This window comes from Hippopotamus amphibius, chromosome 1 (assembly GCF_030028045.1).
Source record: "Hippopotamus amphibius kiboko isolate mHipAmp2 chromosome 1, mHipAmp2.hap2, whole genome shotgun sequence".
Classification (NCBI taxonomy): domain Eukaryota; kingdom Metazoa; phylum Chordata; class Mammalia; order Artiodactyla; family Hippopotamidae; genus Hippopotamus; species Hippopotamus amphibius.
Genome location: NC_080186.1, coordinates 213,727,321 through 213,754,987, shown reverse-complemented (window position 1 = coordinate 213,754,987; position 27,667 = coordinate 213,727,321). Strand labels below are relative to the sequence as shown.

General features: G+C 40.5%; 1 protein-coding gene across 1 annotated transcript in view; it reads left to right on the top strand.

The window, feature by feature from the left end:
* CMYA5 (cardiomyopathy associated 5) overlaps positions 1-27,667 on the top strand; it is a 94,336-nt gene that overhangs the window by 34,794 nt on the left and 31,875 nt on the right. The window contains exons 2-7 of the mRNA XM_057740393.1: positions 8-10,550; positions 13,509-13,604; positions 14,912-15,145; positions 16,781-16,791; positions 21,158-21,276; positions 25,950-26,099. Coding sequence (XP_057596376.1) covers positions 8-10,550; positions 13,509-13,604; positions 14,912-15,145; positions 16,781-16,791; positions 21,158-21,276; positions 25,950-26,099 — 11,153 coding nt within the window. The remainder of the gene's footprint in view (positions 1-7; positions 10,551-13,508; positions 13,605-14,911; positions 15,146-16,780; positions 16,792-21,157; positions 21,277-25,949; positions 26,100-27,667) is intronic.

Genomic DNA, 27,667 nt, shown 5'->3' with positions numbered 1-27,667 from the left:
ACTCTAGGTTATCAGACCAGGACGAAGAGGACAAGACCAAGCAGAAGTGTATCATATCTGACCCCTCCTTCTCCATGGTAACAGTTCAACGGGAAGATAGTGGAATAACCTGGGAGACCAATTCAAGTAGGTCTTCCACCCCTTGGGCCTCAGAAGAAAGTCATACTTCTGGTGTGTCTAGTCTGGAACTGTCGACTCTGAATTCTCCTCAAGGAAATGTTTCCTTTATTGTGGATGAAGTTAAAAAAGTTCGGAAAAGAAAGCCTAAGTCAAAGCATGGCTCACCATCATTGCGTCGGAAAGGCAACAAAAAAAGAAATTCTTTTGAATCCCAAGATGTTCCAGCAAACAAAACAAGTAATCCTTTAATTTCAGGAAGTCAGAAGGAGAAGTCATCTACTGGCACTTATGATAAGATGAGAAAAAAGACCACCTCAAATACACCTCCTATTACTGGGGCGATATACAAAGAATACAAGCCATTAGTGTTAAGGCCGGTCTACATAGGAACAGTACAATATAAAATTAAGATGTTTAATTCTATTAAAGAAGAATTAATTCCTCTGCAATTTTATGGAACGTTGCCAAAGGGTTATGTAATTAAAGAAATACATTATAGAAAGGGGAAAGAGGCATCCATTAGTCTAGAGCCAGATTTGGGCACTCTTGATTCTAATTTAGTTTCCAAAACAGGCAAATCAGTGGCCCAAAGCATAGAAGGTGATAAAGTAAAAGAGCTCACTCCACCCTGGAGAGGTGCACTCTCCAAAGGATCAAAGTCCCTGACCTCCTTATTCAGTCATGAAGATCAAAAGAAAATCTACTTTGATTCTCCCTTAAGGGCTGCATCTGCCACCAAGCTCACACCTTCCTCTTATACAAGACATGACACAGCAGAACAAGAAACACAGCTCAGCACTCCACGGTCAGCGCCACAACTGCCAGCTGATGAAGCAAAACCCCATGGAATGGAGCCTTCCTCTCTTGCACCTGTTACATCTCCACCTGCGTTCCTGAAAACAGCAAAGGAAGAGTCTGAGGCTGATTCACAAGAAACGGTAACTGCGGAGCATGACTCTTCAGTCTCACCGCCTTTAGTGGGTGAGGAAGAGAGGGAAGACATGTCTTCTGCGGACCATTCCATTTCCCCGGAGGCAGAGAAGGATTCTCTGGAAACAGGCTCACCAGGTCTGACCACCTCTATCCAGGAAGATTTTGGCCCAGAGAGAGAAGAGCTGGATCTGACTTCACCAGAAAAAGCAAAACCAGTCTCTGAACAACTGACCCCTCCTCGTCTCAGGATTAAAGCAGAAAAAGAAGAAAATGTGCCCAGGCCATCCATTTCCCTTTCTGAACCTCTAGTGTTAGAGGAACCAGAGAAAGAAGAAATAGAAACATCTCTACCAGTAGCTGCTACCCCTGAACCTGAAGATTCTAACTTAGTGGAGGAAGAGATCATAGAACTTGGTTACCCAGAAAGTCCATCAGTTTCTGAGGAGCCCTTCTCACCCCGCTTGACCCCTGAAGTGGAGCAGGAAGAAGAGGAGACCATTCTGCCATTACTGACCACATCAACACCTGAACATGTCACCTTGTCTGAGGAAGAAAGAGAGGAAGATGAGTCTGTTTCTACCGATTCTGCTTTTGTATCGGAGTATTCAGTCCCATGGGATTTGAACTATGAACTGGAGAAGCAAGACGTTGAGCCAGTTTCCTCACCTAATGTAAAAGCTGCATCTGAACATGCAGTTTTGTCAGAAGAGGAGAATGATAAATTTGAGCCTTATTCCCCAGCTCCAGCCTCTGCATCTGTCTCACCATCCACAACTGAGAAGACTCCTGAATGCCAGTCCCCACTGTTTTCAGCAGCTACATTGGAACATGTGGTCCTGTCTGGAGAAGAGGCCTCAGAAACTGGGCATTACACACCAGATTCCACATGTACATCTGAATATTCAATTCCTTCACAGGCAGCAAAAGAGTCACCGAAGGAAACAACTGACCGCAAGTCCATATTAAAATCAAAAGATGTTTTTCAGCCTGTGATTCTTTCAGAAGAAGAGAAGGAAGACAGTACGCTGTATTCCCCAGAGGTGGCCTCTGTATCTGAACGTTCTCTCTCGCCATACACAACTGAGGGGACTTCTGAATGCCAGTCACCACCACTTTCAACTGCTACATCTGAACATGTGGTCCTATCAGAAGAAGAGAACCTGGGAAATGAGTGTTTCACACCAGATTCAACCCTGAGCTCCCAGTATGCAGTCCCACCAAATGTAACACAGGAATCCCCAAAGAAAATAGTTGATGATGTCTCCCTGTTGAAATCAGAAGGTGTTTCTGAGCACAAGACTCTGTTAGAAGAAGAGAAGGAAGACAGTGGATTCTATTCCCCAGAGGTGGCCTCTGTATCTGAACGCTCTCTGCCACCATACACAACTGAGGGAACTCCTGAATGCCAGTCACCACCACTTTCAACTGCTACATCTGAACACATGGTCCTATCAGAAGAAGAGAACCTAGGAAATGAGTGTTTCACACCAGATTCAACACTGAGCTCCCAGTATGCAGTCCCACCAAATGTAACACAGGAATCCCCAAAGAAAATAGTTGATGATGTCTCCCTGTTGAAATCAGAAGGTGTTTCTGAGCACAAGACTCTGTTAGAAGAAGAGAAGGAAGACAGTGGATTCTATTCCCCAGAGGTGGCCTCTGTATCTGAACGCTCTCTGCCACCATACACAACTGAGGGGACTCCTGAATGCCAGGCCTCACCACTTTCAGCCACCCCATCTGAACATGTGGTCCTCTCAGAAGAAGAGACAGTAGAAATGGAGCGGTACACACCCTCTTCCACCTCTGCTTCTGAATTTTCAGTACCACCATATGCAACAGCGGAATCACAGGAGGAAGAAATTGTCCACAGATTCCCTTTAAATCTAAAAGGTGCCTCCTCACCCATGAATTTCTCAGAAGAAGAGCAAGAAGACATTGGACCTTTTTCTCCAGACTCCGCATTTGTGTCAGAATTCTCATTTCCACCCTATGCAACTCAGGAGACAGAGAAAAGAGAATTTGAGTGTGATTCTCCAATATGTTTAACATCACCATCTGACCACACTATTTTGTCAGATGAGGACACTGAAGAAGCTGAACTTTTTTCTCCAGACTCAGCATCACAAGCTTCCATCCCACCATATAGGATCCCAGAAACAAATAAAATGGAAATTGAGCCTGATTCACTGTTAACTGCAATGGCTATGTCAGGATATTCCTGCTTCTCAGAGGCAGATGAGGAAGAAATTGTACCAACTGCTACACCTGTTCCTGAGCATCTAAGTTCATCACAGAAGCAAAGAGCTGAACCTTCTCCTTTGATGTCTCCACCTGAAGACATGAATCAGCTCCCTTCAACAAAGGAAGCAGAGAAAGTAGAAATTAAGCCAGATGCTCAAACAACCGCAGCATCTGTATCTGAATATCTCATTTTGGCACAGAAGCAGAGAACTCAGGCACATTTAGAACCTGAGTCTGAAGACTTGATTCCACCATGTTTGACCAGTGATTCAGAGAAAGGAGAAATTAAGACTAGTTCATCACTAGTTGCAACACCTGCACAGTCGTCCATGGTAAAGGAAGAAACCAAACCTGTTTTGCCTGCATCTCAGTGTTCAGTTTCACCTGATTCAGTCCATGCAATTAAGAAAGAACAAGAACCCAAAACATCACTCACTCCAAAATCTGCAGATGAACAAATGGCTTTGTTAAAAGTTGAAAGTAAGGAAGAAATTGTGCCTGATTCTCAAGAAGCTAAAGCACATGTATTACGGGATCAAGAAACAGAGCCTCAGCCACCAAATGTTCCAGAGCCTGGGATGAAAGATTCAGTTCTGCCTGACTTGGTAAATGAGCCAAAGAAGGGTGTCACACCCAATTTAGCTCCAACTGTGACATCTGAACTAGAACAGAGAAGGTTGTCGGAGAATGAGCCTGAAGTAATAAAGCCATATTCACCTCTAAAGGAAACATCTTTATCTGGACCTGAGATTTTATCAGTAATGAAAACGGAAGTGAAACATGATTCTAAAATAACTGGTACACCTAGAGTGCTGCATTCAGCTTCACCAGGAGTGGAAAAGGAAGTTGAGCACGAACCACCCGTACCAGAATTTGCAGCTTTGTCAGAAGACATAAAAAAAGAAATTGAACCCAGTTCTTCAATAACCACAGCACCTGTAATGAAGCATGATTTGAGCTTTACCAAATTAGCAAAAGAAGAAATCCCAACAGATGTATCTCTTACCACCCCTATAGAACATCCAGTCTTAACAAAAGTAGGAAAGAGTGAATTAGAAAGTGGTTTGCCACCACTGGTAACATCCGTAGATGAGCATTCACTTAAAGGAGAAGACAAGGCAGCAATTAAAGCTAGTTCTTCTCCCACTGAAACTGTTGCATCCCAACCTCCTGCTTGGTCGGAAGTAGAGGAAGAAATTAAATTTGATTTACCTGCAAGCGTATCCTCTCTGTCAGAGCCTTCTATTTTGTCAGAGGTAGAAACTGAAGATGTTAAACCTGGCTTGGCAATAACCAAAACATTGTCTTCTCAGCATTCAGATGTAACAGAGGAAGCGAGGGTGGAAAACAAACAAGAGTTTTCATTTTCGACAGTCCTCGACTCTGAATATTTGGCTGCATCACAGGAAAAAAATTCTGTGTCTGCCTCAGAGCTGTCAGGATCTGAACGTGTGCTTTCGCTCAACCTAAGTGGTGAGACAAAGAAAACAGAAACTGAACTTCCTTCCTCACAGAATGTGTCATCTGCACCCAAATATATAATTCCAAAAGGCAAAAATGAGCAAACAGCAAGTTCTTCTCCTGAGCTGGAACATTTAGCATCAGAAGACTTAGCTCCAATATTACCAGCCCTCAGTGGTGGTAGGAGTGAACAGGTAATGGAGACACCTTCCACAGCTCAGGGAGATTTCCTGTCAGACAAACAAGATCTTACTGTGGTACAGCTCTCTTTGGAACCTGAGAAGAAAGACAAGCCACATCAAGTATCAGATTTACCAAGTGCTGGCTCTGAATCTGCTGGTGGTTTAGGTAGGCAAAGTGAATCCATAGATAGAAAACAAATAAAATCTCCCATAACTGAAACAGGGGATTCTGTCTTAGAAAAGGGCCTCACTGAGCTTAGGAGCAGAGGAGAAGGAAAAGAAGAAAACAGGGGACTTCTTGTGTCAGCTACAACGCCTGAAATTTCAGAGGTTTCATCGTGCCTTAGGGAGACACCCAAGATTCAAGAAATTAAATCATTCTCTCCTAAGGTAGTTAGCTTAGAATCAAGGGAAGCATTTACCTCTCTAGTTGAAGGAGACAACCCAGAAGAACTTCAGCCATACACTTCTTCTTTAAAAGGATTGTCAGAGGAGTCGAACCATTCAGCTGACTTTAAAAAAGAAGAAAAACAAGAAAAAAGCCCATTACTGCCAACAGGAAACTTGAAGGCTCAAGTGACAGGAGATACTGTAACTAAACTAAATGAAGAAACTGACCAACCAAATTCATGTCACGTATCCCAGAGTGTCACAGAGCCATCAAAGATCGCTTCCTCTGACCTCCTTGTGGAGCAAGAGAAGCCTGAAAAAGCGCTTCATTCAGACCAAGCTGCTAAGTTACCTGACATAAGCAGGTCTTTTGCAGATAAACAAGATCTAGGTATTAAACAATTTTTGTTTATGAAAGAAAATTTGCCTTTGGAAGAATCAAAATCATTTATGTTAACTGAGCCTACAGATGTTAAAGAAACACACATGAAAGAGGCCCTCATTTCGCCAAAGGATGAAAACTGGACGCTGAAAAAGCCAGGAAGAGACTTGGCCAGTCATCATGAAGAAGGAGTCCTGGGATCGGGGCAGCTGGGTTCCTCTGGTACCAGTGATCTGATGACAGGGCAGCTCAAGCCTGCTCTGTTGGAGAAAGACCACACAACTGAAATCAGAAAGCAAATTCTGCCACCTTCTGCAGAAGAATCTGACTTATCACTACAAGAACCAGTGTCTACTCCCGATACCTCCAGTAGTAACGCAGAGACTTTAGCAACTAAAACTTATTCTTCTAAAGAAATAAAGCTGGCCTCCAAACCAAAATCTTTAGTTCCAGCAGGAAATGTGGAGAGAAATGAGGCAGAAGGGAAGCAGACCCTTTCTTTCATGGGGAGTGAAAGTTTGGAGAAAGCAAGCACAGAATTTTCCAGGCCTTGCAAAGATGACAGCCAAGAAGAAATCAAAACACCATCTGAAAGAATCCTCCAGAAACCAGTGTCTGGCCCATTAACAGGAGAGGTCAGATTAGAAACTCTTCCCTCTCTTGCTAAAGCAGCCCATTTCCTGGCAGAAGAGGCAGAACCTGCACTGGGCAGTGAAAAAGAAGCACACAAGCGTATATCCCCTTTACCTGGAGAGAAGCCGTTAGAAGAATCAAAAGTGGTTCAGTCAAAGGTTGTAGGTGATGCTAATGAGAGAGGGAAACCAGCAGCAGAAGTGCAAACACCCACACACATAGAACCCCTCTCCTCAACCGAAGAAAACGAAGAACTTCAACCCCCAGAGCCACCTGAGAGGATGCAAAAGCCTGAGCAGCGGAAGGCAGTGGAGCCAAGCCTCTCTGAGGAAAAGGGAAAGAAAGGAATCTCATCTTTCACATCATGGGTGTCCAGTTTGTTTTTTCGATCAAGCACTCCAGATAACAAAGATGCTAAGAGAGAAGATTTAGAAGCTCAGCCAAGCCCACCTGTAGAGAAAGCAGTGCCTGTGATGAAGCCGAGAGGTCCTGCTCCAGCTGACACGCATGCACACGCGAAGCCAGCAGATCACCGGTTACCAGAGGCCAAACCTGAAACTGCTGCAGAGGCCACAGGTTCTTTAGTTGAACCTGGTGAAGGTCAAGACCTTAAAGAAAAACCCACCTTGTTATCAAATGTAGACATTTTGCCAGAGCTGGAATCCAACTCTGAGGCATCTAGTAAAGATTACAGGAAAAAACAAGTCCTAGACTATTCAGAGGAAATGGCCCTAAACTCAGTAGTTGCTTGTGCTGATGGTGAGGGACATCTTGGAATTCAATCTTATTCTCCCATGGGTGAGAAATCCATTATGGAAGAAGCCAAAAATGTTGTTCCTCCTCATATCCCTGAGAGTAGAAGACTCCAGAAGCCAGAAATCTCCCCTCCATCTAAATGGAATATTTCTATTCTTAAAGAAGAGCCAAAAAGTGATCAAAAAGAAAAATCACTCTTTTTATTTGATGCAGTAGATAAGGTGCCACGACAGCCAAAATCAGCCCCATCTAGCTTTGTAAGTGAAAATATCATGGAGGAATCAGAGAAGCTGGAGTCAATAATATTGCCAGTAGAAGAATCTAAAGGCAGTTTAATTGATCTTGGTGAAGACAGACTAGAGAAAGAGATGCCAAAACCTACTTCCTTGAAAAATTCTAAAGAGGAGATAGAACTCAGTTCTGTTAGCCCAACTGAGGAGAAAGGTGACTTGGGAATGAGATCATATTCCTTGGCAGAAAAGAAGGTGCTGGCAGAAAAACAAGAAACTTTGGCCCCATTTGAGCTTAGAGATAATAATGAAATAGGGAAGGCACAAATTACACGTGAATCTAGCCCTATTAAATTGGAAGAACCAAAAGCTGCTATTGCGCTGCAGCAAGTCTATCAAAATGAAGACCACAGAGAAAGATACAAAATTATTGAGGAGAATAAAGGAGAAGAAAAAGAAGAGCGGTCACATGCATTTTCAGAAGAGAAGGAGCAGCAGGAAATTCAGCCTTATTCCGTGAATATAGCCAGACATATGCCTGAAGAGTCAGATATCTCTTTCAGTCATTCTTTGGGTGAAACTCAACCATTTTCATTAGTTGAAACTACAGCAGTTACTGAAAAATCAGAAACCATGATCCCAGAGACTCACCCAGAAATCAGGGAAACAAAGGCAGTAGGAACCCAACCACATCCATTAGAAGAACGTAAAGTTTTGGTGGAGAAAACCAAGACTTTCCTTCCAGTAGATCTTCCTTATCATGATGAAATAAATGATCACGCTTTACCTAAGGAAGGAAATCAGGTATTGGAAACATCAAGCAGGGATGTGGTGAGTCACAATGAAGAAAAGGGACAGGTCACAGTGTCAGAGCCGCCAAAAGATGGCTCAGTCGGTATCACGAAAGAAAGTAAACAAGGATCTGCATCTAAAGCATCTGAAAGGATTTTAGATCGTCCTTTTGGTGAAACGAAGAGCTTAGAAACACCTCCATGTTTGTTGTCCTCTGTGAAACCGCAAACACTTGTTTCAGGAGTGTCTTCAGAAATTAGTACAGGGAAGAAACAAGAAATACCATGGTCAGAGTCGACTCCAGATAGGCATACAGTCCATACTCTTCAAACATCTCATGATGAAACATCTGAAATGTCTGAACAATCTGTTCCTGTTTCAAAGCACCACTTGGAGGCTGTGGAAGATGCCCATGTAAACAAACCATGCTCTTCAGCAAGCAGCAACTATGCTCAATTTATAACTAATGCATCAACACTCAGAACTGATGAGATGGTTTCCAAGGAGCCTGAAAACACATATGTAAGTGGTGAAGAATTTACAGTGACTAGTAAGCCAGCTGGACTTTCAGAAGAGCAAAAGAGTGCCTTCAGTATCATTTCTGAAGGTTGTGAGATATTGAATATTCATGCTCCTGCGTTTATTTCTTCAGTTGATCAGGAAGAAAGTGAGCAAATGCCAGATAAGTTAGAATATTTGGAAGAGAAGCCCTCCTTTAAGCCTGTATCCCTCCATGATGAGAGTGAGGCAGTTACTTGCCATACAACATTACAGAGTAAGTTAGAAGATTCTGATAAAAAAGTTACACCATTGAAAGAAGACCAACAGAAGGAAACTCACACAACCAAAGAGGAGATAGTCATGGATTCAGAAACTGATGATTTAGCCTTTAATCAGCCCACAAGTCCCAGTGAAGAGGATTATTTTGAAAAATATACATTGGTTGATTATAACATCTCCCCAGACCCAGAAAAACAGAGAGCTCCATGGAAATTAAATGTTGAAGCAGAGCTATCCAAGGAAGTTCCAGAAGAAACTGTTTCTTTCCCAGAACATTCAGAGGAAAGTGCCCTAGAACATGAATATGACTTGGTGAAACTAGATGAAAGTTTTTACGGACTAGAAAAGGACTACAGCAAATTGTCTGACTCAGAGACCCAAAAATCTTTGGTTATCAAAAAATCAGCTGACAGAGATGCTCCAAAGAGCCTAAATAGAGACGGGGACTCAAAGTCACCTGGGATGCCTTTATTTGATGAAGAGGAAGGAGTTTTGTCACGAACCCAGATATTTCCTACCACTGCAAAAGCCATTAATCCTGAACTTCTGGAGGAGCCACCTGCACTTGCATTTTTATACAAAGATCTGTATGAAGAAGCAGTTGGAGAGAAAAAGAAAGAAGGGGAGACAGCTTCTGAAGGTGACAGTGTGAATTCTGAAGCATCATTTCCAAGCAGAAATTCTGACACTGATGATGGAACAGGAATATATTTTGAGAAGTACATACTCAAAGATGACATTCTCCATGACATATCTGTAACTGAAAAGGACCAAGGCCAAAGTCTAGAAGAAAAACCAGTTGCTAAGGATGATTCATACCAACCAATAACTGCAGAAGGGGAAACTTGGGGGAGGTTTGGAACTGTTTGGGTGGAGGAGAGTCTGGAAGAGAAACAGAAAGCAGCTTACAGGGAAGAATCACTAGGCCACGCGAAGACCCTTGACAATGTAGCTGTGAAGAGGAAAGCTCCCATCACGGAGGAAGTCAGAGTGATTATCCAGAGGGTAAGCTATGCGGTTCCATTTGAAGACACCCATCATGTCCTGGAGAGTGTGGATGAAACGAGCATTCAGACTAATGAAGCAGCAAGTGCAAATCCAGAGGTCAGTCTGAATGTCCCAGTACAAGTGTCCTTCCCAGAGGAAGAATTTGCATCTGGTGCAACTTGTGTTCAAGAAACACTGCAAGAAGAACAAGAAGAACCTCAAGTAACAGTCCCCCGTGAGCCAAGTGAAGACAGGCTCCGTAGTAGCCCTGTTGAGGATGAGTGTGAATTTGCTGAATTCCTGAATTATGAAGTGGTTACTCAAGACACGTTATCAGAAGAACTGTATTCCGAATCCACCCCTGAAGATGTGTTATCTCAAGGAAGGGAATCCTTTGAACATGTCAGTGAAAATGAATTTCTGAGTGAGGGGGAACAAAGTATGTCTGCTGAACAGAAAGAGTTGGGCAGAGAAATGACAGAACAAGACCAATTATCATTAGAGTTGGTAACTGAGAAGGATCAAAAGGAACCGAAAAAGTCCCAGATTGACACATATTGCTACACATGTAAAAGCGCAATTTCTGCTGCTGACAAGATGTTTGGTACCCACAAAGACCATGAGGTTTCCACGCTCGATACAGCTATAAGTGCTGTAAAGGTAAATAGATTTAAAAGCATACAAGTGTGTGATCATACTTAGACGTAATTCTTTCCCTCATTTTTTCAATTTTAAAAATTACCAATATTTGATACATTCATCTGTAGGCATAGTACTCTGAAAAAAAAACCTAAGAATATTTCCCTAGTTATGTAATTAAGATCACTTTGACAAATGTTTATTGGGTACACAGTATGTGCCAGGTGTTCTAGATTCTGGGGACACCAGGATAAATAACACAGGGGCACTGCCTTTGAGGCATCTTATCTTATGACAGTGGCCCTTAACATTATCCGAAAAAGGCAAATAATTTTAAATTTAAAATGTACACTTGAGCGTAAAGCACAACTTATTTTCTGTTATCTACAACGTCATCCTTAAAGGATGTAAAATGTAAAATGTAAAAAAATACACATTTACATTATATTGAGCAATTTTATTGCAAGTTTTATAAAATACTCAAGACAGTAAGACACTTTAAAGTTTGGTTTTTCTCCACATTTCTTCTTTGTTTATAAAACTGATGTTAGAAATGGAAAACTTTTTCATTCCTTCTGGCTATGTCCATAGACTCCCAATGTTAGAAAGTTAGCTACAACACTTATCCTTATGTATGTGATTAAAAATATTCCACTCCCTCAGAGATACTATTGGAAATCAAACATTTAGTTTTTAAGATTTTCAACTGCCTTTACGTAGCCTTCTAACTGGAATCTCCACTCATCTCATCAATCTATTCTCCATACAGTAGCCAGAATGATCTAAAATTGCAAGTAATAGCAAGAATCGAGCACTTACTATGGGCCAGGCAGTGTGTTAAGTTCTTTGTATACAAGATATCTTTTAATCTTCACAACCACCCTGTCATTGTCATTGATTTGCAGATAACGAAATGGGCTCGGAGACTTTAAGTCCAAGGTCACAGAAGACAGAACTAGGATTGGCACCCAGGTCTGTCAGATGGCAGAGCTCATGCTCTTGACTGTATATCAATGTTGCTCTGCTCGGTGCCGTCCTAATGGTGGCAATTTTCAATAAAATTGTTCAGTTAGGTCACTGATAAATAATGGTCAGGGTCATTTTGATTCAGTAGGATAACATATTAGAATCTTGGCTTTTTTTTTTTTCTGGAAAAGTAATCCTTCTCAACTTGTATGATATTGATTCTATATCTCCAGGATGAAATTTTGTTGAAACTTTACCTAGTCAGGTTTGGGGGTAGGGCATGAGTCAATTTCTTTTTGGAATCACAGGCATTGAGATGCATCAGCACCAGTGAAATATGCCCCATTCTTTGATGACACTTGGTTTTGTTAACTAACGACTACTGGGTACTGTCCGTAGAAAGAAGACTAGACTTTTTTCAGCCTTCTTAATTATGTTTTGTGTATCTCTGTGAGTTTTAGAAATTAAAAAATAATTCTATCTAAATGTTGTTAATTTAAAACAAATTTCAAAAGCAGGGAGATGTGATGTTTCCTGCTTTAAAACCATTTTCAAGTTTTTTTCCCGGACCTTCTCCAGATAGTATGAAGAGAACGTGGAAAACAAATTGACTAAGCCAGAGACTTGCTTCTTTCATTAAATTAACTGTGAAGATTGAGTTAGTGGGCACTTTTTAAAAATTAAAAATAAATGTAAAAAGTTGTCACTTGAGAATTCTCTAGCATCTTGTGAGTAGGCCATTTGTGATTACTCAGGAACTGATGGCTGCATCTGTAGATGATCCACGTCCTGGCTTCTGCCCATTGTGGTGGCTTATCGTTTATCTGCTGTTTATCTTCTTTCTTCACTCTGTCCCTTCCTTCCATCTCCATATTTATTGACCTCCCATTCCATATCAAGAACTGTGCTAACCATAGGGAATGGAGACAAAAATAAAGGAAGATGGACTTGTGGCTCCCCCAGGCCATACAGCACTGTGGCAGCACAGTGTTCTGGGAAAGGAGCCCCCTGAGAGTGAGTGAAATGATGGAGGGGGACTGGGAGGGATGCGCAAGCTGTCTCGAAAAGGTGAAGCGCTGGTGAGCCTTAAATAAGATGGAGTTCTTCTAGCAAACACGGGCAGGGAGGACATTCTCGAGAAAGGGAATGCCATATTAAAAGGCATCGGATAGGTGAGAGAGAGTCCAGGGAAAGGCGGGGCTTGTGGGATTGGAGCCGCGGGGCTTGTGGAAAAGAGGCAGGGACTAGAGAGGGTAGCAGAGACCAGATTCTGAAGGGACTTTTCTCAGTGTAATTTCTCCATCATTCTGTGGATTGCGAAGGAGGCAGATGGAAGCTCTTTTATTCTGTGTTGTTACTTGCTAAGTTTCACGGGATAGATGACGAGGTTTGTAACTGTTAGGCACCATCTTCTCCCCATCACCCATACATTTCCTGGTTGGCTGTCACTCCTTGAGAGTATTTTAACTCTTTGAGGGTCATTAGGACCGTAAGGTCTCTTTCATAGGTAGTTTTCGTCGTTTGGTATGCTAGACATCTGGCCTGGTGACACTCTGTTCACCTTCTCAGTATCAGGTGGAGTTGCACCCCTGAAACCGTTGGTGCAGCTGTGAGGATTCTACTCAGATATGTTGAACCAGTTCGGAAAAAAGTCTGCTATCTTAGAAGAAAGACAATGTATAAAAATCAAGGCCTTACTGAGGAGAAAAAATTCAATTCATAGTTTACCAAAACAAGTATGCTTTGAACTCACCAGCTTACCAAGAAGCCCTTCCTCTTGCGTAAGAACATAAACGGTTGCTCTCACTCACAAACCTCCTAACTGTTTATCATACATTACCTGTAGTCAATTCAGATGAAGCAAAAAAGAAAATTTAAAGGTTGATTTGTTAGTGAACATGATATAGTAAATCTCTACCAAACATACTAAATTTTTAAGAAAATTGGAACTCATTGCTTGAAGTTCTTTTCTCAAATATCATATACTAAGGATATCTTAATTCTCCTCTTCAGGTTCAATTAGCAGACTTTCTGGAAGATTTACAAGAAAAATCCTTGAGGATTGAAGCCTTTGTTAGTGAGATAGAATCCTTTTTTAATACCATTGAGGTAAGTTACCTTATCCTTTTAACTTGGTCTGCTCATGGCATCACAAGTAAATGATTCTAAGCTAAAAGGACCTGAATTGGGGTTTGTATGTGCATATGTGGTTTGCCATTGTTGGTTTTATTCCGTTAAAAATAAAGTCCTTAAGTCTTCCCTCTGTGTCATCAGAGAGACTATTTTCTGTCTAAGGAAAATTACTTGTCCTTAAAAACACATGCACGTCTGTTGGGCACTTACTATGATAGGGCAACTACTTTACATGCTTTATCCACTTTAGTCCTTACAGTAACCATATGAAATAGAAACTATCATTATTGTTCCCATTTTATAGATAAGAATCTGAGACTTAAGAGTTAAGTATATTACCCAAGGTCATAGTAAGTTGATAGTACGTTGAAAGCCAAGATCTGAATTCAGGTCTGAGTTCTGACTTGCCCCCACATCCTGCCTTCTGCTGGCTTAGCTCTGCAGAGATGCTCTAAAGCACAGCCCAGTGTTCCATGCCCGGGACAGATGAGTGTCTCTCATGCTACCACTGTCTTTGATGAAGTCATGCTGATGCTGCTCCCTCTGCAGTGAAGAAAGGGGGTAGCAGTGCTCCATCCATGTATAGTCGCCGCCCAGGCATCCTTACTTGTCCATCAGGATTGGTAGAGTGCCCCTGTGGGAGGCTGGTGCACAGCTTCCCCATCACTCGGCTGGCTGCTCATCCCTGTTTGCGTGTGAGAGGTCTGCTTAACTCCTGCTGATTATTTTTAGTGTTATTCCCCCCCCAACCCCCGCTGCCAAAGTGTTGCCTTTAGACGGTAAATAATATGATTACCTTATCACTGTCTCTCTAGTGAGGACAGCTCAGCATCTGAGTTTATCCAGATGGGCAATAAAGTTTCTCCTGCTCTGGCGGAAGCTGCCCCTTCCCTGGAGAGCATTTATGAACGTAACACCCTGTCCAATATCCTGGCTGTTGCCTCCCTCACACGAAGATTTTAGTGGAGGCATGAAAATGGCACCAAACCCCCTCTGCTGCCTGATTTTCATTCACGGGGATGCCACTTTCAAGTTTTATCATATGGGAGTGCAGGTGGGCAAGACTTCTCTACAAATATTTTTGCATGTGTTTCATTAACGAAATCCTTCCTGGTAGTCCTCTTACAGTGAATTCTGGGGCAAAGGGGCTTGGTGGGCTGTGCATCTCATCGGATTCTCTTACTGGGATGCCAGAGGTTACTTCTCTAAAAGGCTAGTATTTCCCTTCAAACACACACACACGCACTTCTTGTTTCATTCAGAAGTGGTTCTTTGTTTTTAAGGAAAACTGGAGTAAAAATGAGAAAAGGCTGGAAGAACAGAATGAGGAAATGATGAAAAAGGTTTTAGCGCAGTACGATGAGAAAGCCCAGAGCTTTGAGGAAGTGAAGAAAAAGAAGATGGAGTTCCTCCATGACCAGATGGTCCACTTTCTGCAGAGCATGGATACTGCCAAGGACACCCTGGAGACCACTGTGAGAGAAGCCGAGGAGCTTGATGAGACCGTTTTCTTGACTGTAAGCACCAGTTTGAACAGGTCCAGACACCTTGAACCCACTCTGGCCCAAGTCTGCTTTAAAAAACTCATCTTTTACTATTCCCTAAGATCATTTCTATCTCTATGTGGGGTTTATATAGTTCTAATTTAAAAATTATTAGGGCCTGCCTGATGCCTATGGAGAAGGCCCTGATGCCTACCCTTAAAGCCGTGACACCCAGATCCAGCGGAAGGACACATGGAAGCCAGGCCGTAGCATCATCTGTCCGTTCGGTCACAATGGATTGGTCACCTTCTAAGAGGGAGAGAAGGCAGCCTGAAATCTTTATTCATGCCATGCTCCCTTTTTAGTGCTGGCCTGATCTTCCAGTGCCCATCCCCCCTGCATTCCCACTCCCTAATCTGAAATGACCTCTCAGAGGGACCATTCCCTCTGAGCCTCACCAAGTGGAGAGTAACATTTTGGTACACTTTCAGCATGCAAAAGAATGACATGATATGATACCTCTCTCAGGTAACATGTTGATCTTTTCACAAGGGTCTTCCTGGGGACCAGATTTCTTAACTCAAACAAGCACCTTGTAGACAGAGAGTCCCTTGGGTGCTCCTCAGATTAGGCACGGAGGCAGCTCTTTGCTCTCCTGATTCCCTAGAACCTTCAGTAGAATCCTGGTTTTCCACAGAGCCAGGATTAACCAAGAGTGATGGAGATGTTTCCCCTGAAGGCAATCCCAAACCTAATTGTCATACCAGAGGAAAGCACCATTTTATGAGTGGGAACCTCCCTTTCGAAGCTCCTCAGTCCTCCCAGCCCTCTTCTAAAGGCTGGAGATAGAACAAGGGAAAAGGGGGCAATGTTAGACTTTTGATTTGCCTTTGGGGGTGACTCCATCCAGTGCAGATTTGGGTGAGGTGGACATGTCATCCTCAGAGGAGGATGGAGATCATTCAGTTGCTTTATGCTTAATTAAGACAAAGCTTTAGTGTTTTAAAATGAAGCACCTCACTGGAAGTATAGCATTAATAAAGTGCTTTGTGTTTCCTAAGACCCTTACCTTGGTTTAATAAGAATATTTTCTTCTCTCTAGAAGCACAAATTGTAAAAAAGAAAACATGTTTTTCCTGCTTATAAAAGTAATATATATCCATTTCAGAAAATTTGGAAAATACAGAAAAGCACAGAGAAGGTATCACCCAGAGATAACTACTGATTACATTTTACTCTCTCTCACATTGAACAAATTTAAGTCATTTTTCTTGCTTCAGAGAATTCTATTCTGGAAGCTAAACCATTTATTAATGAATAGAGAGAAGCAGAGCAGAAGCAACTGTTGCTGGCCTTGCTGATGGCAGAGAGTAGGACTAAAGCCCCCCTCCGTCCCAGACTCTCTCTGCCGCCCCTTCTGAGCACTGATTCCTTTGCTGCTTGGAATGAAACCTCCCAAAGGAAACAGCCTCAAAGGTAGCAGAGGAGTAATGATTTTTAGAACATACATAGTCTTAATGCTCTAGGTTGGTTTTCCTTTTTGTTGTTAATTAGTTTCTCTCTCTCTCTCTTTCTCTCCCCTCCCCTCTCCCTTCTTTTCTCCCTCCCTTCCCCTCTCTCAATCTCTCTCTCTCTCTCTCTCATTCCCCTCATAAGTCGTTTGAGGAGATCAATGAAAGGTATAGAAAACATGGCGCAATGTAGTGGCGATGGAGAATAGCATGACTGTATGCTTTATTTTAATATTTTGATGCTTTATAGAAAATGAGCTTCTAGTTAAAAAATACATACATTTAGTGAGCTCCTGGATTTGCACTTTTATTATAGATATGGTGCTTTTAAAAGCTAAATGACAGCTTTTGAAAGAAAATTGCATGTGCTTTAGTTAAATAACAATTATCATAATGTAGATTTTTTTTCTCCATAATGTAGATTTTTAACTGCTTCGTTGAGATGTATTCTATATTTCCAACCTAATCTAGACTAGGCTATCTTTCCTGTCACAGCATACAGAACATTTTGTAGATACTTAGACTTATTGGTTAAATATGAGTGTTTGAAAGAATCATTCATATGTGCCTTGAGCACTTTGATGACTTATTTACATAATGGAATGTTCTCTCATTTTCTATTCAGAAGACAGGCATGCATTTATTGTCTCTTTCTGCTCAGCTCACCTACATGAATCTTCCTCTTTTGATTTTGTTTTGTTTTTGTTGTTGTCGTTTTTTAACACTCAGTCTAAGAGAAGTTCTTCATTCATTTAAAAGGCAAAACACTCAACAGGAAGTTAGGAAATGTCTAGAAAAACACACAGAAAATCTGTGTTTATCTTCTGGAACATCTGATAGTGAAATGCTCATACTGACCTGACACGTTTTCCCTTTTGCCCCGTAGCCAGGCCTGAGGTCTTTCCTACTGGTAGAGCCTAGTTTTTTCTTTAAAATCAGTTTTGCCCTTTAATGTAAATTTCTAAAATTGTAAATATTATCCTCAGTGCATTTCGTTCAGTGCCAAATTGTGAAATAGCAGAAAGTAAAATCAGAAATTTGTATCTGTGATATATTAAAATATAGAGAAATGGATTTGGATTAGAAACCTGATTTTTTAGATAATGAAAACTGTACAGATGAATACTATTTACCTTTAAAAAATCCGTTCAACAGAATATTGCCAAGATGCTTTAAGAAAATAGTTGTATATTAATATTGGCATTAATCAATAAGGGTTTTATTATAGTGGCTCTCTTGTAAGTAGAACTCAGAGAGATTTTTAAAATGCTCATGCCTGAATCTTACCTCCTGAGATTCTGGCTTAGCTGAAGTGGGGTGTGGTCAGGGCATTTTTAAAGCTTGCTAGGTGATTTCAATGCACAGGCAGAGTTGAGAACCTATGGTTTATAACAACCTGTCTTCTGGCCCAGTGGTGCCCCAGACTGGCTGCACCTGAGTTACCTGTGTGGTTTGTTAAACCAAAGCTCCTGGAGCTCCTCCCCAAATCCACGACAGGAGAATCCAGCTGGGACCAGGCACCTGCACGTTTCCCAGTTCTCATGAGGAGTCAGAGGCACACACAGGCAGGTCTGGAAACTGATACCCAGGCCTTGCTCCCAGTTTTCTTTATTTTTTAAAAATCACACATTTCTTCAAAACATCATTGATATTTATTTTTACCCCCAAAGTACATGGATTAGAGTGCCATCCCGTATGCACTGGGCAGTGTAGGGGCGTATTTGCTTATTTGGTATATTTTATCCACTTGTGGAAGATACCGATCGGCACGAAAACTTGGTGAATGAAAATTTGCCAATGCTTTTACCTTTAAAAATGCTATAGTTTCACCTTTTTACTTTTCTAAACATTAGAATATTAACTTGCTAATGCGAATTGACATGCATTTAATTCTAAATACCGTTTCTTTGGTTTCATGCTTGAACTTGTTCCTCTGTGTGTCATTTTAATTAATTTTGATCTCATTGTCCAATTGACAATGAATTAATCTTTGCAGAAGCTGCATGTTGCCTAAAGGAGAGTACACGTGGGTTAACCATTACTTTTCTGTAAAGAGGAAAGATAACAAAATTGGGGATTTGGTGAAGAAGTGTGAGCAATGAAAGAAAATCATGTTAAATGTGCACACGCATGATGAAACTTGATTTTTTTCACTAAAATGAAGCCTTTCATGTTTTCAAGACAACTTCTGCCTCAGAGTCTCAGTGTTATTGGTGTTCCTTTCTATGAGAAATGCTAATTATCTAGTTTTTTCCCCTTGCTTGCTTTTTCTCCCTCCCTTCATATATCTAAAGGCAGTGCTTGTATATTAAATGATTTTTCTCGACACTGAAAATGCTTAAATTAAAGAATACTGTCAAGCATATTTAGACTCAAAATTTGCATATTTTGAAAAACACACTTGCTTCGAAAATGCTGTTCTGTTAAGAGCATGCATATTTTTCCTCCGTTTTGCTCTTTTGTATTATACTAATGAGAGTCACAACCATTGTAGGACCTGCTCATAAAAAGATGTCCACTTGCCCTTACACACACTGATGTTAAAATTGAACAGTTCAGTGCATTAGGGAAAAGTCAGACATTTTATGTGTTCTATCTATAGCCACAGCTCTGTGCTGCAAAAAGTCCACCATTTAGTCAGTGACATGTATTGGGAGGGCTTAGTATATGCACCAGTCACTCCTCTCTGTTCGTTTTGAGTCTATCACTTCCACCCTCTGCATCCCCAAAGCCTTAATTAAGGCTGGTGTTGTCTTCCCTCATCTAGAGCATTGTGGGGTCCTCCCCACTGGCCTCACCATCTCTCTAGTCTACTTGCTCTGATCCTCCCTCAGACTCGTGCCAGGGTATTCCTCTAAACTTCCCTTGTGTAAGCACTTCTGTGGCTCTCCCTGCCTTAAAAGACAAAATGGAAACTCTTGGTGGATATGAAAGACTTCCCAGTCAAGCCCCAAACCACCTTTCTGTTTCATCTCTGTCTCCGTTTCCCAGTTCTCAAGGCAGCCCGTGGTCCCCTCTGGCCCTTGAGTGTGTCATACTCTTGCACAACTCCGTGCCTTTATCCATACTGTTCTTCTGTCTGCAACACCCGTACTCTCTTTTCTGCTTAGGCAGCTCCTACTCATTCTTTAAGATTCAGCCCAAATGTCACCTCCTCTTCGAAGCCCCTACTGGAACATCTCCCCCAAATCAGATGATAGTGAATTTTATTATTCCTAACACAAGTAAGCATGGTGGGCACTCTAAATATTTTAGTTGTATTTTATAATCTTTTCCCCTCATACTGATAAATTTTCCAGACCTGAGATCCTGATATTCTCATCCAAATGAAACCTTGTCCTCTCATTCATTGAAAATATATTTATTAAAAGCCTACTATGTGCCAAGTAACACATTACAATACAGTAGTGAACCCAGTAGAGTCCTTTTTTTTTTTTTGCATGTAGATTATAATCAGGTGAAGTAGACAGACAAAAACAAATAGGTTGTGATGAGTTTGAGGGAAAAAACACAACAGAGTAAGGAAAAGAAGAAGGGAGAGGGCTGGCCTGTCTGAGGAGCTGACATTTGAACAGAGATCTAAATTAAGTGAGGAAGGAGCCACACAAGTATCTAGGAGAAGAAAGTTCAGTGCATTAGGGAAAAGTCCCACAGCAGGTGAAAGGCTTAGAGGTGAGTCTGTGCTGTCCAAACCCCAAAGTCCATGATTATGAAGCTGATGGAGTTCCTAGTGGTTGACTTAATTTCTGGAAGGTAGTTCCAGTCCTCTGTGAGTGAGGTGCACAGAGGAGAGTGCCTAACCAAATTTTAGGCCCCTCCTGCTGAAGATAAACTTTTTTGCAATTCTTCCTTCCCCTTTTCCCTCTTCAGAATCAATCTTTTTTTTTTTTTTTATTTTTTTATTTTAAGCCCAGATTTCACCTGGATACCAACGCTGAGAGTATTTGTCAGCATCCCTCCGAAGAAGGTCTTGAGTGTAAACAAAGCTGTTAATTTATGTACTGTGGCTTATTTAGTCTTCTAAGAATAGGTAGACTTTATCCTCCTGCATTGCTATATCCCAGAACCCAGACCAGTGTCTGGCACATAGTAGGTGAGCATATTTTCTTGAAAGACAAAGTGGCTAGTTGTGTAGTAGTGAGGGTTGAAAACAGCAAAGATATCACACAGTATGTGAATTTCCAGATGGGCTCTGAACATTTTTATCTTTAGAGAGTAAAAACAATCATCAAAATGCAATCATTTTTAGGACTAACTTTACAGAGGCAAAATTAAGACTGTATAATTCGATGGAATCTATTCAAATTTAAGGATATAGGAATGGAGTTTCTAATATTACCAGTTGCACTAAAGAATCCTATGAATAGATTTTAGGCATGTATTTCCAGATTTTGAAACACTTTAAATCCTTTTTGGATACAATGCCTCACCACCACCACCAACAACAACAACTTCATTTTGAATAATTGTTCTTAGCTTTCATTTTGTATGTTAATCATTTCTTGACTTATATAGAAATATTTTCCCCTGATAGGTTGCTTTCTGCAATGGAGAGCACTGCTTCTTTAGAGAAAATGCCTGCTGCGTTTTCACTTTTTGAACATTATGATGACAGCTCGGAAAGAAGTGACCACGTGTTAAAACAAGTGGCTGGTAGGAACTTCAATATATTAATTATCTTGATTAAAGTTGGCAGTTTTTTCTTGTTCGTTTTGTAGAGTTTTTGAATGTAAGGAAATATAACTGGAAAAAGAAAAATCTTAGTTGTAAAAATTTAAAGCTAGATTCTGAAATAAAGCGTGAGACTAGCATACTATTTCAGTTATAAACTGCATTTCCATTTGAAGCTTTATGACTGTGCTGGTGTATTAGGCGGTAGAAGGAAGTCACGATGGAATCGAAGGGTCTTCTCTTTTTCTTTTTTTCCTTTTAAAAGAGGATTTCTCTCTCCTAGAGATTATTTGCTTCATGCCAGCAGCCAGGTATAGAAGGAAAAAGAAATCAAATATTTTCATATATGTTGAACAGATTTTTCTTTCTGAGTGGTTTTCCCTTCTTCGATGGAGTTCTTTTTCCTTTTTTCAAACTAAACAGATTAACTTAGAGAACTAACAGCTCAGCACCATACTCTGTAGCCAGGAGCCTCCTACTCAGCTGTCAGAAGCATCCTGCCGACTCTTCAAAATATTTTTTAATGTGCTATTTTAACAAACAAGACAATGAGATTTCTTAAGATTTTTCAAAGCTGCTGTGTTTCAGTGAAGTAACCAAGTTTCACTTACTGTAAAATGTACATAGATGCCCTCCTTGAAAGATGTTATAGTCTTTCAAAGCAAACCTTAAAGACAGCTTATGTTTTCAAATTGACAATTAACTTTCATTCCTGTGGGAAGAGTTTTAATTTTATAACTAGTAAAAGGTGGCTGTGTGTTTAAAAAAAAAAAAAAGAAAAACAAGAAAGCACCCTGCCCCCGCTGCAAAACCCATCAACCGTATATAAAACGAAAAATTCAGTCATTTGTCCTAATGCGTTTTCTCTAGAAATATCTCAGAACAAAGAGGTATTTTCTTGTAATGTCTTTTAAGAAGCATTTGAATAGAGCAGTGATTGCAGACCAAGAAATTCTGGGCAACAGAGTAGCTCTTTGCTCTTAAGGGATTTGTTATATGTTGTTGTTCATTTAGGACATTCTTTTGAATATCTGATGGGCAATGAGAGGGCATTTTGTATATTTTAGAGGTCACAGGGTTAAATTTGTCACAAAGTGTTAATGATTCATTCAGAAACAGTGCATGTGGCAGTGCCAGTATTTCCAAGCTGTTATGGGGAGACTGGTCTCTGAGATGTAAATGCCACTCGTTGTACATCTGCTTCGCAGAATTGGAGCCCAGGGTATTGAGTTGCTGCTAAATAGCTTTTGCTCATTTTGCCACCAATGGCATCTCTCAGCTATAAAGTCCTCACCTAGTACCTGAAAAGTTAATCTGATCACTGTAAATAAACAGAGGTAATAAGGAAAGGATGTGACTTTTATGATGAGAAACAGAGCAGCCCCTAACATTTCTTCCATGTTTACATGACGCCTGGCGGTGTGGAGACTGTCATCTAATTAGACTCTCATCTAATCTCAAACAGCTCTAGGAGGTAGGGTTTATTGTTATTCCCATTTGACAGGTGAGGAAATAGAGGGAACAGAGGAAAGTCTCTCATATTTCCCTAGATACACAGCTACTTGGGGTGTGTGTGGCGGGGGGAGTTTGGCTCCAGAGTCTTTGCACTTGAACCACTGCTCTGCACCAAAGAGGCTGAGTGCATTGCTGTGAAAGGAGGGACAATCATAGATTAGTGACGTTTAAGGCTTCCTTGACTCTGCTCCTAGGAACTTTTTTAAAAAAATTGTAGTAAAACATGGGTAACATAAAATTTACCATTTGAACCATGTCGAAGCCACCATTGTACAACCATCACCACTCATCCATCTCCAGAATTCTTTTCATCTTGCAAAAGTGAAACTCTGTATCTGTTAAATAACTCTGTATCTATTAAATAACCACTACTGATTCCTCTCACACAGCCCACCACCCCCAGCCCCAGCCTGTGGCAACCACCATTCTACTTCCTGTCTCTGTGAATTTAACTAACTCTAGGTACCTCATATAAGTAGAATTATGCAGTATTTGCCTTTTTTGTGACTGGCTTATTTCACTTAGCATCATGTCCTCAAAGCTCATCTGTGCTGTACCATGTGTCAGAATGCCCTTCCTTATTAAAGCTGAGTAATATTCCGTTGCATGTCTATACTGCATTTTGCTTATCCATTCACTCATCGATGTACTTTTGGGTGCCTTTCACCTTTTGGCTGCTGCAAATAGTGCTGTTCTCTTCGGGACTTTTTTGAAGGCTAGGTTGAGTGGGAATCTGTATCCATCACAGGTACTGAAGTGCAGGCTGATCTAATGCTTAGCTCGCCGAGCACAACAGCTCTTTATGGGCACACTCTGTCAGGCAGAGGGAATCCACGGGGTGATGTCTCTGCCCAGTTCCTTAGCCTCTGGCAAAGAAGCCTTAAAATCATTTTGCATGTTTTGGCATTACTCCTACTCAAGTTTATTACTACAGAAGTGTAAATAGCATTGCTACGTGTCAAATCGGAGCTTCTGATGTTCTTCTGCCACACAGGAATTGTAAATCCAGCCACTGTTATTAGATTACATCTATGGAATATTCATAATCCCTTTTTAATTTTAGACTACTTTGAAGAATAAAAGTGGTTCTTGTTTTGAAAAAAGATGTTTTAATTTTAATGTTTTAAAAGGAGTAGGTTAGGTACAAAATTATTTCTTGCCTACATGCTTTGCTTAATTCCCTGCAACTGCTTATTCCTTAAAATATGTTGATTTGGGGGGTCAATGATCAATTTTAAGTTTGTTAAGCTACCTGAGAGAGAGATTTTTGAAAAGATGTTACCATTTTTTTAAAAAAGCAGATATAGCTCAATGTATAATTCATAGAGAAAAAAGCAGCATTTTCATTGTTCATGCCTCAAGAAGTTCTCCAGCACTGCTTCAAAGATGATTGACAATAGTCAATCTGTTTGGCTCTTTCATGGGCAATATGAAAATTTACTGAACTCCATTTATCTAGATGGACTCCTTTAAAATATGACACTGATTTCCTGTTGGGAAGACAAACAGAAAAATCAAGGCTTGTGTAAGAGTCTCTGAACCACTGTCAGTCCTTGGGGAGGTGCTCTGACAGGCAGGCTTCCCACCTTGTCAGGCAGGCTCCCAGCATGTCTTACGTCTGTGGTCCCTCTGTGATGTAGCAGATGATGGGTCTCTACTTCAGATCCCATCTTCAGGGGCTTCCTGCCTCCCCCACCCGCCCATTTTCTGTGCTTCTGTAAAGGCCATTTTACTTTCAGAATGTTAACACTGGTTATGTGTCAGATACTTTGCTTAGCACTTAATATACATTATCTTGATTTTTACAACAACCCTAGGAGGAAATGGTATTATTGTTATTTTCCCATTTTAAAGATGGAAGAACTGGGGCTAAAATAACACAGCTTATAAGTGGGGAATCTGGCATAACCTTAGGCCAATCTCTGTGCTCCAAAGCCCATGAACTTGCCCATTCTCTTATCCTGCTTCTCATTTTTCACAACTGTGTGTTTCCTCAGCTCTTTATCTCTTTATTGAATCTTTTCAATGTGTCTCTTTTTGTTCCATTCTTTAAATTTAGACCCATTTATTTCTTCTAATTTCCACTTCCCTGTTGAACTAACCTTTGTTTTCTTTCCCTGCAGTGTTGACTTTTAATAAAGTGATATCATAAAGTTTGGCCTATATTATTCAGCAAGCTCATCTCTCAGGAAATTGTTGACTGGAAAATAACCACACAAATAAATTTAAAAACAGGACATCTTTTCAACTATGGGAATAACCTTTTCCTCTAATTTGTAAACTATGTTCAATGGTTTTATATCTCAAAAATTTTGCAGGAAAATTGCATAGGAGCTGATTTACGGTGCTGTATATGCCGTTAATGTTCAGTATGCATTATTATAAACTTTTGAAATCTCTAGTAAAACACTTGAGAATATTCTTGTCTTTAAAATTGAGAACAATGGATTTATACTAGAAATCTAAACCTTATATTTCAATCAGTTAATAGGGTATTTTTCCCCCATGTAATTTTTACATTTCGTTTAATTTTCTTTTTAAGTTGTAGGTATAGTCATGCTGGAAATGGGAAAATGGGATAGTAGTTTCAGAAAGTGTATTTTGTTATTTTATTCACGCAAGTCTTTTTCAGCCTTGATGATATAGCAACTATAGCTAAAAAGGGTTTCATTTGTCTCTATCTGAATATAGATTCTATATTGACGTAGAAGGATACGACATTGGTTATCTAGCAATGCATACTCAAGGTTTTGTCCTGAAGGAAAACCAAATCATTTGATGCACCCTCTAACCTGTGTGAGTTTATCACTCTAAATATAGGAGCTAAAGAAGCATATTATCAAGTGATCCCATTGGGAGATCCATTTTTTGTTTATTTCTGTGTGTATTATGTGTATATATGTACACATGCAGAGAAGATATTTTGGAGGGAGAAACACTCAACTATAACAGTGGTTGCCTCCAAGGAACATCCTTGGGGTTGGGGCTTGTTCGGAAGAAGATCACCCTCCCAGCTTTACTCCATGTATTTCTGTATTGTTTGCATTACTACCAATAAGCACAAGTGTCTTTCGCAAAAAGAAAAAGAAATCAATCAGTAAAAATAGCATTCTTTATATTAAATCTTGCTTATATTCCAGTTCCACAGCCTCCCAGATTAGAACCCCAGGAACCAAATTCTGCCACTAGCACAACGATTGCAGTTTACTGGAGCATGAACAAGGAAGATGTCATTGACTCATTCCAGGTTTACTGCATGGAGGAGCCACAAGATGACCAGGAAGTAAACGGTAGGATTGCTAACACAAATTCAGATGCGTATGTCCATTTCTACATCTTAATGTGTAGTGTTTAAACATATACATAGTATGACTCTTTCCGCAGAGCATTTGTAGCCGCTTATAAAAACAACAACAAACCAACAATTGTATAATGAAATAACATATAAGCAAAATTTGGAAATCAAGATAAAGGAAAACAAAAATGCATAAATATCATCCTAACAATCAATATGAATAGTGTAATTGAAATTCAGATTTGGCTTTTTTTTTTAAGCTCTTTATTGGAATATAATTGCTTTACACTGTTGTGCCAATTTTTGAGGTACACCAAAGTGAATCAGCTGTATTTATACATATATCCCCATATCCCCTCCCTCCTGTGACTCCTTCCCACCTTCCCTATCCCAGCCCTCTAAGTCATCACCCATCATCGAGTTAATCTCCCTATGTTATGCAGCAACTTCCCACTAGCTATCTATTTTACAGTTGGTAGTGTATATATGTCGGTGCTACTCTCTCACTTCATCACAGCTTCCCCTTTGCCCCAGCCCCACACGGTGTCCTCAAGTCCATTCTCTACATCTGCATCTTTATTCTTGCCCTGTCACTGGGTTCATCAGTACCAATTTTTTTTTAGATTCCACATATATGAGTTAGCATGCAGTGTTTGTTTTTCTCTTTCTGGCTTACTTCACTCTATATGACAGACTCTAGGTCTGTCCACCTCATTACATATAGCTCCATTTCATTCTTTTTTATGGCTGAGTAATATTCCATTGTATATGTGTGCCACATCTTCTTTATCCACTCATCTGTTGATGGGCATTTAGGGTTAGCTTTGAGTTCTCAGGTTAGCAGGAACAATTAGGTGATTCTCATTTTTGGGCAGGAGGTAACATACCAAAGTGTAGAAGACAAAGTTTCAATCAGAACTGAAGTCTAAAAGACAAGTATAAGGTGTGCCACTTTGTAGAGGAGAAGTGAGCTGTATATAGGACACTGGCCTCCACAGTAATTTTAGTGCAAATGCAGCATTGGATGTTATGGTTGGCATTTTGCAGATCCACCTTTGATAAAAGCTGCAAACAAACTATAAAGGTAAATTTCAGAGTTCACCCTTCTCAAGGCATGAGAAGACTACATGACGGTCTTCTGGTGTCCCAAATTAACGTGAAGATAGAGGTGAAAGTGCTTAGGAGTGTGAACGAGTGGCACGTCATATAGTTGAGCCTCTGTAAATATCTCTCTGTTCAGTAGGACATCTAAAAAGACCTGGAAGCCAGGCAGTTTGAGGTTGTACTTCCTGATGAGTCAGCGCTAGGAGTGCTGGCATTCTGTGTTGTTCATGGGAGACAGACACATTTATTTTGGAAATCAGATGAGCATGTGACAGGATTGACATGGCATAAGAACCCAATTTGTAATAAGGAATGAATTATAATGTATTTCACTGTTAACCAGTATTTAAGTAATTTCAGATGTCATGTGATACTTATTTAAATTAGGAAAATGTAAGAAAGCAACCATAGGCATATCGTAAAGTTGGCTAAGTTTGTCTATAAGAACTCCTGTCTTTT